Below are 15,466 nucleotides of genomic sequence, written 5' to 3' on the forward strand. Positions count from 1 at the left end.
TGGAAGTGAGATATATAAGGCAAAATGATAACTTATGCAGATTTCAAAGTCACATGGAAGATGAAAATGACTGTTCATTGTCAAAGGCTATTTTTTAAGGGTGAAAATCCAATTGCCATAATGGTTACATTGGTAGTATTAAAAACCAAAATGCTGAAATTAAACATGTAAGAATCTCCAGAAGCTAATGTCTTTTGTGCCGTAATACACACACGGTCCATTATTTTTTTACGAAGCAAATAACAAATAGTGGTTGAATCACATATCTGGATATGTTGGCTGAGTGGTTTTTCTCACAACTGTGGGAAGACTGTGACAATATGTTATTGTCGGCCAGGCCTCTGCCTTTATCCATCCTGCAGCATTGAGGGAGGATCCTTCATGGTCATCTTCTGTACTGCTGGTTTAGACATCCTGTTCAGTCAAATTAATTTTTTTAGACAAATTTATATTGAACTCAAGTAAAAATTGATTAACTTGTTAGAAAGGGAAGTGGCAAGGTGACAAAATATGTGCAGGTTCAGAGAGGGAGCGGGGAATAGAGGGGTTATGTAGGTTGGGAGATAGCTTATATTAGTATTTTATTTTAGATTGATTTTTTTTCTTTTTTATTGAATTTATTGGGTGATATTGGTTAATAAAATTATATAGGTTTCAGGTGTACAGTTCTATAACACGTCTGTACATTGTGTGTTCACCACCCCAAGTCAAGTCTCCTTCCATCATCATTTATTCCCTCATGCCTTCTTCTACCTCTCTCCACCCCTGTTTTCCTCTTGTAATCACCATACTGTTTTCGTGCCTGTGAGTTGTTTTTTCCTTAATTACTTCACCTTTTTTGTGGAGGCCCCCAACTCCCCTCCTCTGATAGCTGTCAGTCTGTTCTCTATGAGTCTGTTTTGTTTGTTCATTAGATTCCACATATGAGTGAAATCATACCGTACTTGTCTTTCTCTGACTGACTTATTTACTTAGCATAATGTTCTCCAGGTTCATCCATGCTGTTGCAGAGGGCAAGGTTTTCTTCTTTTTTACGACCGAGCTGTGTAAGTGTACCACAGCTTTTTAAAAAAATCCTCACTCAAAGATATGTTTAGAGAGGGAGGGAGAGAGAGAGAAAGAAACATCAATTGGTTGTGCATGCCCCAACGAGGCATTGAACCCAAAACCTTTTAGTGTATGGGATGATGCTCCAACCAATTAAGCCACCTGGCCAGGGCTGTACCACAGGTTTTTTATCTGCTCATCCACTAATACATACTTGGGCTGCTTCCAAATTTTGGCTGTTATAAATAAGGTTGCAATGAACATGGGAGGGGTGGTGTACATATATTCTTTTGAATTAGTGTTTTTGGGTTTCTTTGGATATATTCTCAGAAGTGGAATCTCTGGGTTGGAAGGCACTTTCATTTTTAATGTTTTGAGGTAACTTCATACTGCTTTCCACAGTGGCTGCACCAGTCTGTATTCCCACATAGTCTTTTAAAAGGTAGAAAATTGGAAGTTTTATTTCATAGGGTCATATAAACATGTCTTTTTGTAATTGCAAAGTATAGCATGATCAGTGTTTCCAGATAGAAGGAAAAAAACAATGTTTAATAAGAAAATAAGGATACATTTTGGGTCTGAAATTGGAATAATGAGGCTTTATCCCATTAACAGTAATGTTCAGCAGTGCTTAGGTAATAGAAGACCATGAAATAGTGTCAAATGGAAGCAGAACACCTAGCAACAAGTTGTAGTATTGATTAGGTTTACTGCTGCTGGTAAGGATTTTTCTCAAATTATAGAACACACAGCTTGCCATTCTCTCCCACCTCCATAATAGCTCTAGTTTTGTTGTTGTTGTTGTTGTTTTGAAAGTTCAAAGCATTGACTTGCTCTGAAACTGTGACCACTTGAATTCCCATATAGTATACCATCTGACCCCCTTTTTAGGGGATAAGTCAAGTGCCTTTTGTACTTACCACCTCTTCCCACAGTGATGAGGAGATAAATAAATGCATCTTAACTGCACAAAAGTCTGGGTTGAAGTAGGCTACTGAATTGGTATGCTGTGTGTCATTAGGGGCATATGTATCTTTAGAAGAGTATAAAAATAACTGATTTTTTTTCCTACAAATTGGTTTTATTTTTTTAAAGTGTTGAATATTTTGTCACCTCTTCTCTTGTGTTTTCTTCACATAAAAGTTTGATTGGGATATTTTACCTTTATCTAAATTCTTGATTTCTTTTGTGCCTAATATAAAGAACATTTTTGGGGTTTATTTCTAATTCTTTTCAAATATTTTCTAATTTGCTTACTTCTGCTGCTGTAAAGTTTTAATTTTTATCTTTATTACTAAAACATTTCTTTTGTTTTAACTATTTTGTAAATTGCCGTATGTTTAAAATAATATAATGAAACCAACCAACCCCCACCCCATCCACACACACACACATATTGGTCATCCAGCTCTAAAACATTACCATATCATAGCCAGTTTTTCATACAGCTTCTGTATTAGTTTCCTAGGGATGCTATAACAAAGTACCACAAACTGGGTGGCTTAAAACAACAGAAATATGTTCTCTCAAAGTTATGGAAGCTAGAAGTCTGAAATCAAGATATTGACAGTTGATTTCTTCTGAAAACCCTGAAGGAGAATCTGTTCCATGCCTCTTTCCTAGCTTCTGGTGATGGCTGGCAATCCTGGTCATTCCTTGGCTTGTAGATGCATCACCTCAATCTCTGCCTTCATCCACATGGTGTTCTTCCTTTGTCTCTGTGTTCTTATGTGGCCGTCTTCCTATAAGGACACTAGTCATATTGGATTAGGGGCCGACCCTACCCCACTATGACCTAATGTTAACTAATTGTACCTGCAGTGACCTGATTTCCAAATAAGATCACATCTGAGATACTGGGGGGTTATTAGGACTTCACATAACTTTTTGAAGGGGATACAGCTCAACCCATAGTAGCCTGCCATCTGCCTCTGTACCCCCCCTTCATGTTCTTACAACTTGAAAAATTCTTTCATTCTGTCCCAACATCTCTCAAAGTCATAGTCCATTCTAGCATCTACTCTTAAGTTCAAAATCTTATCTTAATATAATAAACTCAGATATTCCAAATATCATCTTCTGAATCCTCTAAATCAGGCATGGGTGTAGTCCATCCTAAGACAAAATCCTTTTTGATCTGTGAACCTGTGAAATACAGAAGAGTTGTGTGCTTCCAAGATACAGTGGTGGCACAGGTATAGTATAGAAGTTTCTATTTCAAAAGGGAGAAATTAGAAGGAAAAGGGGATTACTGGTCTAAAGCAGGTTTGTAATTTAGCAGAACAAATTCCATTAGGTTCTAAGACCTGAGAATAATTCTATGTGGATTGATGATCTGTCTTCTGAACCCATTAGGGTGGCCCTGCCCCTTAGTCTTCTTCGGATGATACCTTATATGTAAGTTGAAGGCTAGAGTATTGAGTTTTTGGTTCCATGATGTTTGTGTTCCATCCTTATCTTTCAGCTGTATTGTTCACTACGCCCCAGAAGGTGGTTTCTCTCTGTGCTCTAACCATTACCACACTTTTGCCCCTCCCTTGGTGTTAGATTGCTGTTGTTTGTTATTTGATGTCTTGGACTTGGCATTTCTCTATTGTTTTGGTCCAGCCTCAGTTTTGGTGGACTCTGTATATCTGGCCCTGAGGGATTCCCCTTCTTAGGACATACTTTGCTTTGTGTCTGTGGAAAGACTTGTGAGAGAGCTTCCTACCCCTTTTTCAGCCTAGAAGACCTCTAAAACTATTGCATTGGCAGCCGGTCCTAGGGTTGGGAATTTTACTTGCTCCTTGCCTAGGGGGTAAAAGATTTTTTTCCTTTGTCATCCTAACCATGGTGAATCTTTATTCATGCCCTGGGCATGACAGGGTTTGCTGCCAATCCCCTAGATTCTTAAGGCTTTTGAAAGGAGTGTCTGGGCAAGAGGTAAGATTTCATAGCTTCTCTTAGTGGTGCCTGATTCCTTCCTTTGTGCCTGCCCCACCAAGGGGTATTCTTTCTGGTTGTTTTGTCTCCTTGCTTTCAGTCTTCCTCATGAGCTCCTTGTAAAAGTTTGTAGAATAGAGCCTGTGGGTGAATGTGAACATTTCTTCTGTCTATGGTTGCATACTAGCCCACAGTCAACCTTTAGAAATTTGTTAAAATTTTAGCTGATTTCCTCTTTTCTTGTTTTCCTCCTTTATTCTATCATTGGTGGATAGTCTGAGTGTCTTGTGGTTCTTAGTGAGTTGTGGGGGAAAGTGCGTCTCTCTTTGGAATTGAGGCTACTTGGTTGTCTTGGAACTGCAAATTTTTAATTTTTATTTATTTTTATTTTTGAAAAAACATGTCTTTATTGACTTCAGAGAGAGGAAAGGAGAGGGAGAGAGAGAGAAACATCAGTGATGAGCGAGTCATTGATTGGCTGCCTCCTGCACACCCCGACTGGGGATTGAGCCCGCAACCCGGGCGTGTGCCCTGACTGTGAATCGAACCCAATCACCTGGATCCTAAGTCGACGCTCAACTGCTGAGCCACGCCCAGCCGGGCGCAACTGCAAATTTTTTATATTTTCAAGAAGAGTTATGATTTTCAAGTTTAAATGGCTTTTTGTTAAGTTTGGCATAATATTCTTTAAGCTTTCTACTTCTTAGTAGGGTTCGAATTTGGCCCCTGTGTTCTTTTGATATAAACACTGTTTCTTCTATTTAAAAAATTAGGTCAAAGTATGACTTCCCCCCCCTAAAATGTGAACACTTTCATGCTGTGAATTTGCCTCTGAGTTTAGCTTTATTCATATGTTTGACATTTTATATAGATGTTATTTTGCTGTTTGAGAACATTTCCTCAATAATCCTCAGGCAGTTTACAGTTTTCTTCTTGCTTTAATAGCTATTTAATGAGAATTTTTAAATGATCAAATCACAATTTTCCTACTTTGATTGATGTGTCTTGGGGCTCTGTTGTTAGATGCATATATATGCTTATAATTGTTATATCTTTCTGATGGATTGACCTTTTTTCGTTATTAGAAAATATTCCTTTTTGTCTTTCTGTTTCAAAGTCTTTTTTATTTTTTGTCTGATATAACGATAACCATTCCAGCTGTCTTCTGCTTTTCCTTTGCATAGTAAAATTTTTTCATTCTTTTACTTTTAACTTACTTGTACCTTCAAATCTAATGTATACCTCCTGTGGACAGCATATAGAACTTGTTTTTTTAAATCCATTTTTAATCCATATTATTAATATGGTTGGATTTATGTCTGCCGTTTTACTTTTTGTTTTCTTTGTCTTGTAATATTTTGTTTTTCTTTTTCTTTTATACTACCTTCTTTAATCTTAAGTGTATATTTTCTTGTGTACCATTTTTATTCCTTTCATGATTTTTAAATTACATTTTCTTGGATAAGTTTCTTAGTGGTTGCTCTAGGGCTTACAGTGCTCATCTTAGCAGAATCTACTTAACTCCAGTAAGATGGAGAAAATTCATTCCTATATAGCCATTCCTTTCCCCCTTTGAGCTATGATTATTACAGATAGTATGTCTGTATTTACTATAAACCCAATAGTACATGGTTAAAATTATTGCTTTATATAATCTTACGTCTTTTAAAGGAGCTACGAGAGGGAGATTTATTGATAGAGTGCATGCATGTGTGTATGTATATATCCTACTTACCATTTTTATTTCCTTACTCCAGTATAGCTTTATTCACACCCTCTTTAACTGTGTTGTCATTGTCAAATATATTACATTGTTTTGTGCAATTGCTTTTTTTGTTGTTAATCCTCACCCAAGGATACTTTTTCCATTGATTTTTAGAGAGAGTAGAAGGGAGGGAGGGGGAAAGAGAGAGAGACCAGTGTGAGAGAGACACATACATCAGTTGGTTGCCTCCCGCAGGTGCCCTGACCACATCAGGGATTGAACCTGCAACCCAGGCACGGGCTCTTGACTGGGAATCTAACTCACAACCCTTCGGTGCGCAGGCTGACCATCGAGCCACACTGGCCAGGGCTCATGCAGTTGTTTTTTAAATTAAGAGAAGAATAAGAAAGAAATATTTAATTAAACCATCTTTTATCGGGTCTTTTATTTCCTACATAACTACCTATGTCAGAGTTCTCCATGTGTTCTTTTTTTTTTTAAATTGAGTTTATTGGGGTGACATTGGTTAGCAAAACCATATAGGTTTCAAGTGTACAACTCAATAAAACATCATCTGGCCCGACCGGCGTGGCTCAGCGGTTGAGCATCAACCTAGGATCCAGGCGATCGCAGTTCGATTCCCTGTCAGGGCACATGCCCTGGTTGCGGGCTTGATCCCCATTTGGGGGCGTGCAGGAGGCAGCCGATCAGTAATGACCTTCTCATCATTGATGTTTCTCTCTCTGTCTCCCTCTCCCTTCCTCTCTCTGAAATCAGTAAAGGTATATTAAAAGGAAAAAAATAAAATAAAATAAAACATCATCTGCATATTGCATCATATGTCCATCACCCAAAGTAAAGTGTCTTTCTGTCCCCATTTATCCCTCTTTGACCTCTTCCACCTCCCCTCACCCCCTTTCCCTCTGGCCATCACTGTATTGTTGTCTGTGTCTGTGTGTTGTTATTTATTTTTGCTTAATTCCTTCACCTTTTGTTCTCCCAGCCCCTAACCCCTACCCCGACTCTCTGCTAGCTGTCAGTCTGTTCTGTGTATCTATGCTTCTGTTTCTATTTTGCTTGGTAAATTGTTTTGTTCATTAAATTCCACATATGAGGGAGATCATACGGTATTTGTCTTTCTCTGATGGGCTTATTTCACTTAGCACGATATTCTCCATTTGTGTGTTCTTTTTAATTGGTCTATTTTATTAATTTTTTTAAATTTCAGCTTTTCTGGGGTATAATGGACTGAAGCTCTTTGTGTTTTTTTTGGTGTGTGTGTAGATAGATTTCAGTTACTGTTTTGCATTACTTGGTTTTAGCCTAAAGAATTTTCTTTAATATTTCTTCTTAGGTTTGGAGAACAAAGTGTCTCACTTTTTCTCTGAGAATATCTTTATTTCACCTTCATTTTTGCAATATAGTTTTGTTGGATATAAGATTCTTTGTTGATAGGTTTTGTTGTTTCAACATTTTGAATATGTTTTCCCACTGCCTTCTTTCCTCCATTATTTCTAATGAGACCTCAGGTGTTAATTTTATTATGGTTTCATTGTATGTGATGAATCACTTTTCTCATATTGTTTTCAAGATTTTCTGTTTATTTTTGGCCTTTTTCATTTTGAATGTGGATTTTTATGTGTTTATCCTGTTTGGAATTTGTTAAGCTTTTGGATTATTGTTTTTCATAAATTTTGGGAAGTTTTTAGCCATTATTTCTTCAGATACAATTTCTGTCCCTTTTTTCACTCCTGGTTTTCTCGTTATATATATGTTGGTGTACTTAATGGGTGTCCCACATTTCTCTGAAACTGTTCTTTAGGTAGTATAATTTAAAAAATCTGTTCTTTAGATTGTATAACCTCTACAGATCCTATTTTTAAGTTTGTTGTTGTTTTTTCTACTGCCAGTTCAAATCTGTTGAGCCCCTTTAGTGAATTTTAAACTCTAGAATTTCCATTTGGTTGAAGGTCTTCTAAGTCTAACGTCTGCCCGCCCCCCCCCCCATCCAAAAGCAGTTTCAAATGCCTGTTTTTTTTCTTGTGCATGGATGCACTTTCCTGTTGCTTTGTATGTCTTGTAATTTTTTTTCTCAAAAACCATACATTTTAGATAATACAGGGTGGGTCAAAAAGTAGGTTTACAGTTGTTCATATGGAGAATAATACAGTAATTAATAATACAATAATTAATAAATAATAAACTCACGTACTCCCAACTGTAAACCTACTTTTGCCCCTCCCTGTATATTATAGCCAGTCGGAAGAATAATTCTTTCTTCCCCTTGTGGGTCCTATTGTTTGTTTGCTCAATTATTTGTGTAACAGTTTGGCTAGATTAATTCTCTGATGTCTATTTTCCTAGCAGTGTATGGCCTCAGATGGCCTTACTCAAATGTCTTTCCTTTTTTTTTAGAGAAAGGAAGGGAGAGAGAGAGAAACGACATCCAACCAACTGAGGCACTGAGCCACCTGGCAATCCTGGCTTCTTATGTTGCCTTTGGGTCAACATAAACCATTTATTATTCAAAGATTGTGTTTAAGCCCCCTTAGCTAGTTAGATTTTAATCCTTTGCCATTTCGTGTGTGTGTGTGTGATTTAGATTTATTTTCCAAGGAGTTCACCCAAGGTTCTCTTTTCAGTCCTTTCTGAGAGCATGCAGCCTTGAGCATGCACAGTCTTTTAGACCATCAGGTATGAGTGTGATTTTATTTTTAAGTCTGGATTCTTAGTTAGGAGTTGCCCTAAGAGTAACCTGTTGTTCAGCTAGTTTTTGATCATAAGTTATACTAAAGCCTCTTGACCCTCATTGATTGATGGCTTTGTGTGTGCCTTTATGGAATGCTTTTAACTTTGCCCCAAATCCCACTTCGATTTCTCCTGATTGGGTGCAGCCTAGTTCACGTGCATAGCCTTTTGGACCCCCAGAGAGGAGCATGATCCTAGGAGGGCCCTTATTTGCTGTCTTTCTCTGATTCTCTCTGCTAACCTTCTGGCTGGAGGTGCCAGTCCTAACTTAATTGCTCATCACCTCAGTGTTTTTGACAGTGCCCTTAGGCATGAACTTCTCCAAGCCCTGTTCCAAATAAATAAAGTCAGTCCTCTCAGGCAGAGCTGCTGAGCTATTTGTTCTTAAGGCTCATAGGACAGAACCTCTGTGATACTGCTCTGGAGCTGGGAATGGGGACAGCACTCTGCTTCTACAGAAGAGTCACCTGCATTCTTACAGGGTGCTAGGAGGGAAGGGGATATAGTACCTGCTGGCTTCGTATCACAAGTTGGGGAAGTGATGACAGAACCTCAGGATTCTTGGCCTCTTATTAGGTGCGAGTTTATGAGTGGGAGCTACTAGGGATGAATAGAATGAGAGTCACTGGAGACTTGGCCTTCCTAGGGTAAAATTATAGCCTTACACAAGGAGCTGGGGTGAGAAGGAGTCATCATCATCTTGATCACACTCAATAGAAGGGAACTTCCATCACAGGCATCTAGCTGTGTGTGTGGAGGCGGGGTGGGGGTAATAGGAGCAGATCATGACTCAAATGTCACAGACACTGTTCTTATTGAAATTTAGTAGATTTTCTTGAATAAAATTTTCTCTGTTGCATGTCTTTAGGACAATTTTTAGAGCCTTCAGACTCTTGTTTTTCACCTGTGAAATGATTGATTCACTAGGGAGAAGCTCTGTGGAGCCCTTCACTGTGCCATTCCAGTAGTCTGGACGTCCTACCTCTTTTTTTTTGGTTTGTTTAAAAAAAAAGACCCATTGTAATTATTAATTTTATTGAATGGTCAAATGATGGTGTCTTTTCACTGTCAGCCCTTTGGAAGTTACTGAGGTATTCTTTGAGGCCTATTTGTATATTTTCCCAGAATTTCAGTATCTAAAATGTTACTGTTTTAGTCAGCTCTGTCCTTTTCTTTTTTAGTCTTCTTGGTCATTTTTAGGCTAAGAAATGTATGTTACATTCTACCATTGTAATTGTTTGAGACTTTCTTCTTGTAATTTGAACAGTTAGAGATGTTCTTATTCATTATGTCTTGGTTTGTTGTAACTTGGGACTTTTTATAGGTATAAAATAATTTCTGTAATTCAGTTCAGTCTGAATCCTTATTTTTCAAAAGGATTTGATATTCATTTACCTGACTAGATATTAGGCTATTTTGGTAAATATTGTTGAATGGTGTTATTAGGTACCACAGTGCATTGTGGGGGAAATCTCTCTAGCTCTAAAAATTCATGTGATCCTATTGAAGTTGGGTAGGTTATACCTTACTATTGTTCAGAAATTGGTCTCATTTTAGAAGTGCATCACCTGATTATATATGTAGTTAGACATTAATTTTTGTATACTCAACTTCTAGTCAGCTGGTAATTTTATTCATTATACAGATACTTGTAGATTGCCATTTATATAATTCAGTCTTTCATGAATAGTGGTACTGTCTATCAACTATTTTCATTTTGGAAAAGGAAACGGATATCAGTCAAAGTTGCTAGGAGTTTCCATTGGCTAATATCTCTTAGGGGCATCTCTGACTTAGCTAAAGATTCTTGTGGACAGTTGAAATGGCTTAAACCTTGCTCACTCACATAGGATTGTCTTTTATCTCTTAGCTCCCAACTACTTTTATCAAATTCCCTTAGATATGCTTACTTCTAAAAGAAAGGAAGGAACAAAATTTCTTTTTACAGCCTTATAACAGGAATCAGTTCAATATTGGTGAGGAGGTTTTAAGACTGAGGTGTGATAGACTATGGTTTTCGTCTCTCGTCTCAGTGCCTGTGAGGATTCTTTCTTATCTTGCAGGGGTTTTGAGTCTAAGGAAGACACTGCCTTCATGAAATCCTAGGTCTATTTATACTTCCTTGTTTATGTTTTCATGTTTGTAAAAATTATTGTCAGAAAAAATGAATTCATGTTTGAAGTGAAGTTAGATAGTAAACCATGATCTTAACTTCTGAAGATAAGTGTAAAATTCAGATTCCTGCAAAGTACTTGTAAGGTTTTGTTTCATTTTTGTTTTCATTTCTGTATCCTAAGACTTGCTACATTTGTGATGAACAAGGAAGAGAAAGCAAAGCAGCCACTGGTGCTTGCATGACATGTAATAAACACGGATGTAGACAGGCTTTCCATGTGACATGGTAAGTATGTTTCCATAATTGTACAGAAATTGGGTATACTTTGAAAGATTTAGTTAGGTGTCCAAATATTATTTACAGTAAATTTTATTGGGATAGTTTCTGTGTTTAGATTTACTTATTCATAATAAATATAATTCTAATAATTGAATGTTATTTACCAGAGTGAATTGTCAGTAGGTGGACCCTGGTTCTAAGGTCCCTTATTCAGTTTCATTTTGTTTAAAATATTAGTGTTGGTTACCTACCCTTTGATTTGTTATTAGGATTAAAAGAACTGATGTGGGTAAATTTTATGCAGTGCCAGAAAGGATTTAATGAATGATAGTACCATTTCTTTGCTGTCTGTGTTTTAAGGTGGAAAAAGCAATCCCCATCATTCTTATTATTATGGTGGCTTCTTCTTAAAAAGTTACTTAGATGGTTTTTCAGCATAAAATTTCAACAGCAAAAATTACCCTAAAATAGTCAACATAATAGTAGTTCAAAATAAAAGTCTGCAAATAACCATTTAGTTAACAATTTTAAGAATCAGTCTAGCCCGGCTGGATGTGGCCCAGCGGTTGAGCATCGACCTAGGATCCAGGAGATAGGGTTTGATTTCCAGTCATGGCACATGCCGGGGTTGCGGGCTCCATCCCCAGCAGGGGGCGTGCAGGAGGCAGCCGATCAGTGACTCTCATCATTGATGTTTCCCCCTCCCTCTCCCCTCCCCTCCCCCATCTCCTCCTCCCCCTCCATCTCTCCCTCTCCCTCCATCTCTCCCTCTCCCTCCATCTCTCCCCCCCTCCCCCTCTCTGAAATCATTAAAAATATATTAATAAAAAAGAAAAGAATCAGTCTATATTTAATAGCCAATATAGGTATATACTTTATTTCCTGAACTCTTACTGGGTGGATTTATATGGGAAATGGGAGGGGAAAAATATATATATATATATTTTTTTCTTTCTTCAAATTTCTTTTAATACTATTGTTAATTTTTAATTTTCCAAGTTCATTTTTTGGGTATGAGATATATACTAATCTGTAATTTTGGAATGTTAAAAGTGGGAGATTAAATTGTGATCATGATTATAAACTTTAGCACTTTGTATTTTTAAAGTATATAAATATCATAACTTTAGGTTTCAGTTCCATTTCTTCCATTGTTTTTGATTGAAAAACACAGCTTATGTTTTTCTTGCCTACTGGTACTGTGCTATGACTTGAAGCATTTTCCTTCTAACAGTATGTAATCTTCATCCATGGGCAAATACCATCACATTTCTTTTCAACTCCTTAGAGGCTTGGTCTTTTAATTTATACCTCTGGTACAGATTGGAAAAGTAAAATGAAGTATTAATTATTGGGGGTTGGGGTGGTTCTTAAAGAATTTGTTGTCTGTTTTGTGTTAAAACATGTAAAACATGCATAAATCTTCATCTTTGTTAGAGATGGGTGAAAAGTTTATATTAGACCATAATTATAACTTTAAAAAAAATATCAACTACACGTTGGGGTGAAGTGTACTTGGTCACAGCCAGAATAAAGCCCTTTATCTTCCTTTTTTTTAATTAGGAGGTCTAAGATTTTTCTTACAAATCTTAACATTCTTGGAAGAGAATTATCGTTTATTTATATATGTATATATATTGTGGTTTGAAATGTTATTGATATAGTTGGCTTTTATTTTCAGTGCTCAGTTTGCTGGACTACTTTGTGAAGAAGAAGGGAATGGTGCAGATAATGTCCAATACTGTGGCTACTGTAAATACCATTTTAGTAAGCTGGTAAGAATTTAATATTAAAATGCTAAGTGATTAGTTTTGACAGTAAAGTTGACTCTTTTTAGATAGAAAGGCATAATAGCTATTTTCCTTTGATTGTTGCTTGAGATTAGGTTTGCTTAGCATGTTCTTCATTGGGGATGAAAAAAGATCTAGTAATTTTAAAAGATTTTGCTTTTCTTCAGTTCATTTATACAGATGAATATTCTAAAATTCCAATTTAAAATATATATTAATGATTAATGGTAAATGTTGGTGTATGTTTAGTAGGAAAAGCAAATGTTTAAAGAACTCTGTAACTCAATACTATTTTCAGTTAATTTGATTTTTGACATTTATGTATTTTACATTTTGTGATTATCACTTGTTTCTCATCTTTTTGCTTTATTACTATTGCTATTTATTTCTATGTATGCATTTATTTACTAGGAGATAGTAAAACTGAAATAAGGCTGTTTTCTAACTTCTTAAAGATCTTGAAAAAATATATTTAGGTACAATTTTGGGGAATAGTTTAGATTTGATCAGTCTTTACTGTTACACAATAGCATGGATGACTAAGTAGTATTTGATTAACTGTTAACTATTTTGTGTTCATGTCCTTTGAAGGATTGATGTTTCTTTAATGTCCCAAGTGTCTTTTTCTCAGGTCTCATTGATAACAATCAGATATGTATATGGAAGTTTAACGATTCTTTGTTTTCCTTTAGTGTCTTTTAAAAAATTTAAAAAAAATTTTGTTACCTTTCCCTTATGGATGGGGCCCCTTCCTTCCTTTCTGCCTTCCTTCCTTATAGATAATATCATTAGGGGCCCCTTTCTCTTGGAATGAATAGCTCATAACTCTAATATTCTGATTCATGCATATGAAATACTTAAAAGTATGTATATATATGTTTGGATATTGAAGACTGATGTATTTTAATGACTGACAAAGAATACTGAAGTGTGTAAGAGAAATTTTGAGGTAGTAAAATTGAAAATTTGGTGGCTTGAATGTTAAAAACATGCTGGAATTTTCATTTTCTAAATGAGAGATGATAATAGATAAAATATAGAAATAAAGAAAATGGATTTTGAAGTTTATATAAATAGAATTTTGTCATTGCTAGTTATTGACATGCTGTTCTTCCAGTTGCTGGTAGGGGAATAAAAGGTCTGTTTAACACTTCAATAAGATTGTATAAGCTCTGTATATTTGCATGGAATTTGAGCACCTTTATAGTCTTTTTTTATATAGTTTAAACTAATTAGTTATGGTACCACCAAGTTTTAAACACCTCAAATAACTCTCACAATACTTTATTAGGAAGTTTTGTAAATACTTTAAACAGAAATGTGTAATACTTTTAGTAATGCTTTGAAAAATGTGTGGGTCTATTACTGACGTTTTCTTTAATTTTTCTTAACTGCAAAAACAAGTTTTTTAGAAAACTATATGCCTTAATACTGTTTGAGATTAAAAGGCTTTTTGCTTTTCTTAGTGGCATAAAGTAACTCTTGAAATATTTTCTTTTCTTCTAGTCTTGGCATCCTTCTTCAATATGGCATTCCCTATCTTGGTTGAAACTTTTCTTTTTTAAAGCAGAAATTGAAAATTATAGTTGATTTCTTTAATGAGGTGGTTTTGTGGTAAAGTGACAAATAAGCTACTGCTTGTTTGAAAATAGAGTCTCCACATGTTTTAATAAATGTACAAAAATATGGCATTAATGTTAAATTTAGGGTTAGATTTTTCTTTATAATGCAATAGATAATATGTGGATGGTGTCTAAACTGGATTATATAGTTTAAAATAGTGAGACATTTTATCTTTAATAGACATTTTGAAAGCCATCACACTTGAATTGGTTTAAGCCTAACAAAAAGATTATTTAAAAATTTTTATATACATATACATATATGTATATATATTTTCTTTTTTAGAAAAAGAGCAAACGGGGATCTAATAGGTCATATGATCAAAGTTTAAGTGATTCTTCCTCTCACTCTCAGGATAAGCATCATGAGAAAGAGAAAAAAGTAAGTGGATTTGTTGTTGCTAAATATGTAGCACATCGACTTAATAGATATTTTTTCTTTTTTAGATAAAATTAAGTTCTTGATAGCTGAATGTAGACATTGAAATACTGAAATTTTTTTATTAATAAAGAGTATTAAGTCAAAGAGTAAGTCTAAAATGATGCCATATTTGTGAATATGGTGTACCCATTCAACTGAAAATTTGAAGTACAACTTGATTGAAAACATGAGAGGGATTTCTTGAATGTGTTACTGTGATCGTCTTGTGAAATCTTTAGGTGACCTAAGCAATAATAGTTTGTTGCTACATATTATTAACCTATTATTTCACATATAATCAGCTTTTTTCGTTATAATAGAACAGTTTGGAAGTTCTGTATATTCTTGACTTTTTTTTTCACAGTGGTAGTAATGGTTTATTATTTTTTTAATGGCCAAATGTCATACCATTTGTTTGAGACTATTTTGTCTTTTAATTAAAACATTAAAAGCTTGCCTAATACTATCTTCTCTGACTTATCTATTTTCTGCTTACATTTTCACTTATTTTAAAGGCTATGAGTAATTTTTAGTAAACTAGTAAGTACTGTAGAATCACTCATAGGACATGTTGCCAACATAGGGAAACGATTACTGTGAGTTGTTTTTAACAAAGTGAGGACACAAAGGACATCTTAAATTAGAAAAGAATATTAGTCTTTTAAACAGTTGGTAAAAAGCAATTTGGAACATATTTCTACAGATTGTGTTAAAAACTAAATCACATAACATTTTCAAATGTTTGTAAATACTTTAGATTGGGAAGGTGAAAAGTTAATGTTATTTTAAAACAAATTTGGTTTGAATTTATGTTTG

General features: G+C 35.3%; 1 protein-coding gene across 9 annotated transcripts in view; it reads left to right on the forward strand.

Moving 5' to 3' along the window:
- Nucleotides 1-15,466, forward strand: part of MLLT10 (MLLT10 histone lysine methyltransferase DOT1L cofactor) — a 240,833-nt gene that overhangs the window by 111,054 nt on the left and 114,313 nt on the right. For 8 of the 9 annotated variants that reach the window (XM_016224702.2, XM_016224706.2, XM_016224700.2 and 5 more), the window contains 3 exons: nt 10,720-10,823; nt 12,499-12,592; nt 14,516-14,611. In XM_016224702.2, coding sequence (XP_016080188.2) covers nt 10,720-10,823; nt 12,499-12,592; nt 14,516-14,611 — 294 coding nt within the window. The remainder of the gene's footprint in view (nt 1-10,719; nt 10,824-12,498; nt 12,593-14,515; nt 14,612-15,466) is intronic. The other variant, XM_087825403.1, reaches the window with a different exon arrangement.

The sequence above is a fragment of the Miniopterus natalensis genome, chromosome 1, assembly GCF_054644295.1.
Source record: "Miniopterus natalensis isolate mMinNat1 chromosome 1, mMinNat1.hap1, whole genome shotgun sequence".
In the NCBI taxonomy this organism is placed as follows: domain Eukaryota; kingdom Metazoa; phylum Chordata; class Mammalia; order Chiroptera; family Miniopteridae; genus Miniopterus; species Miniopterus natalensis.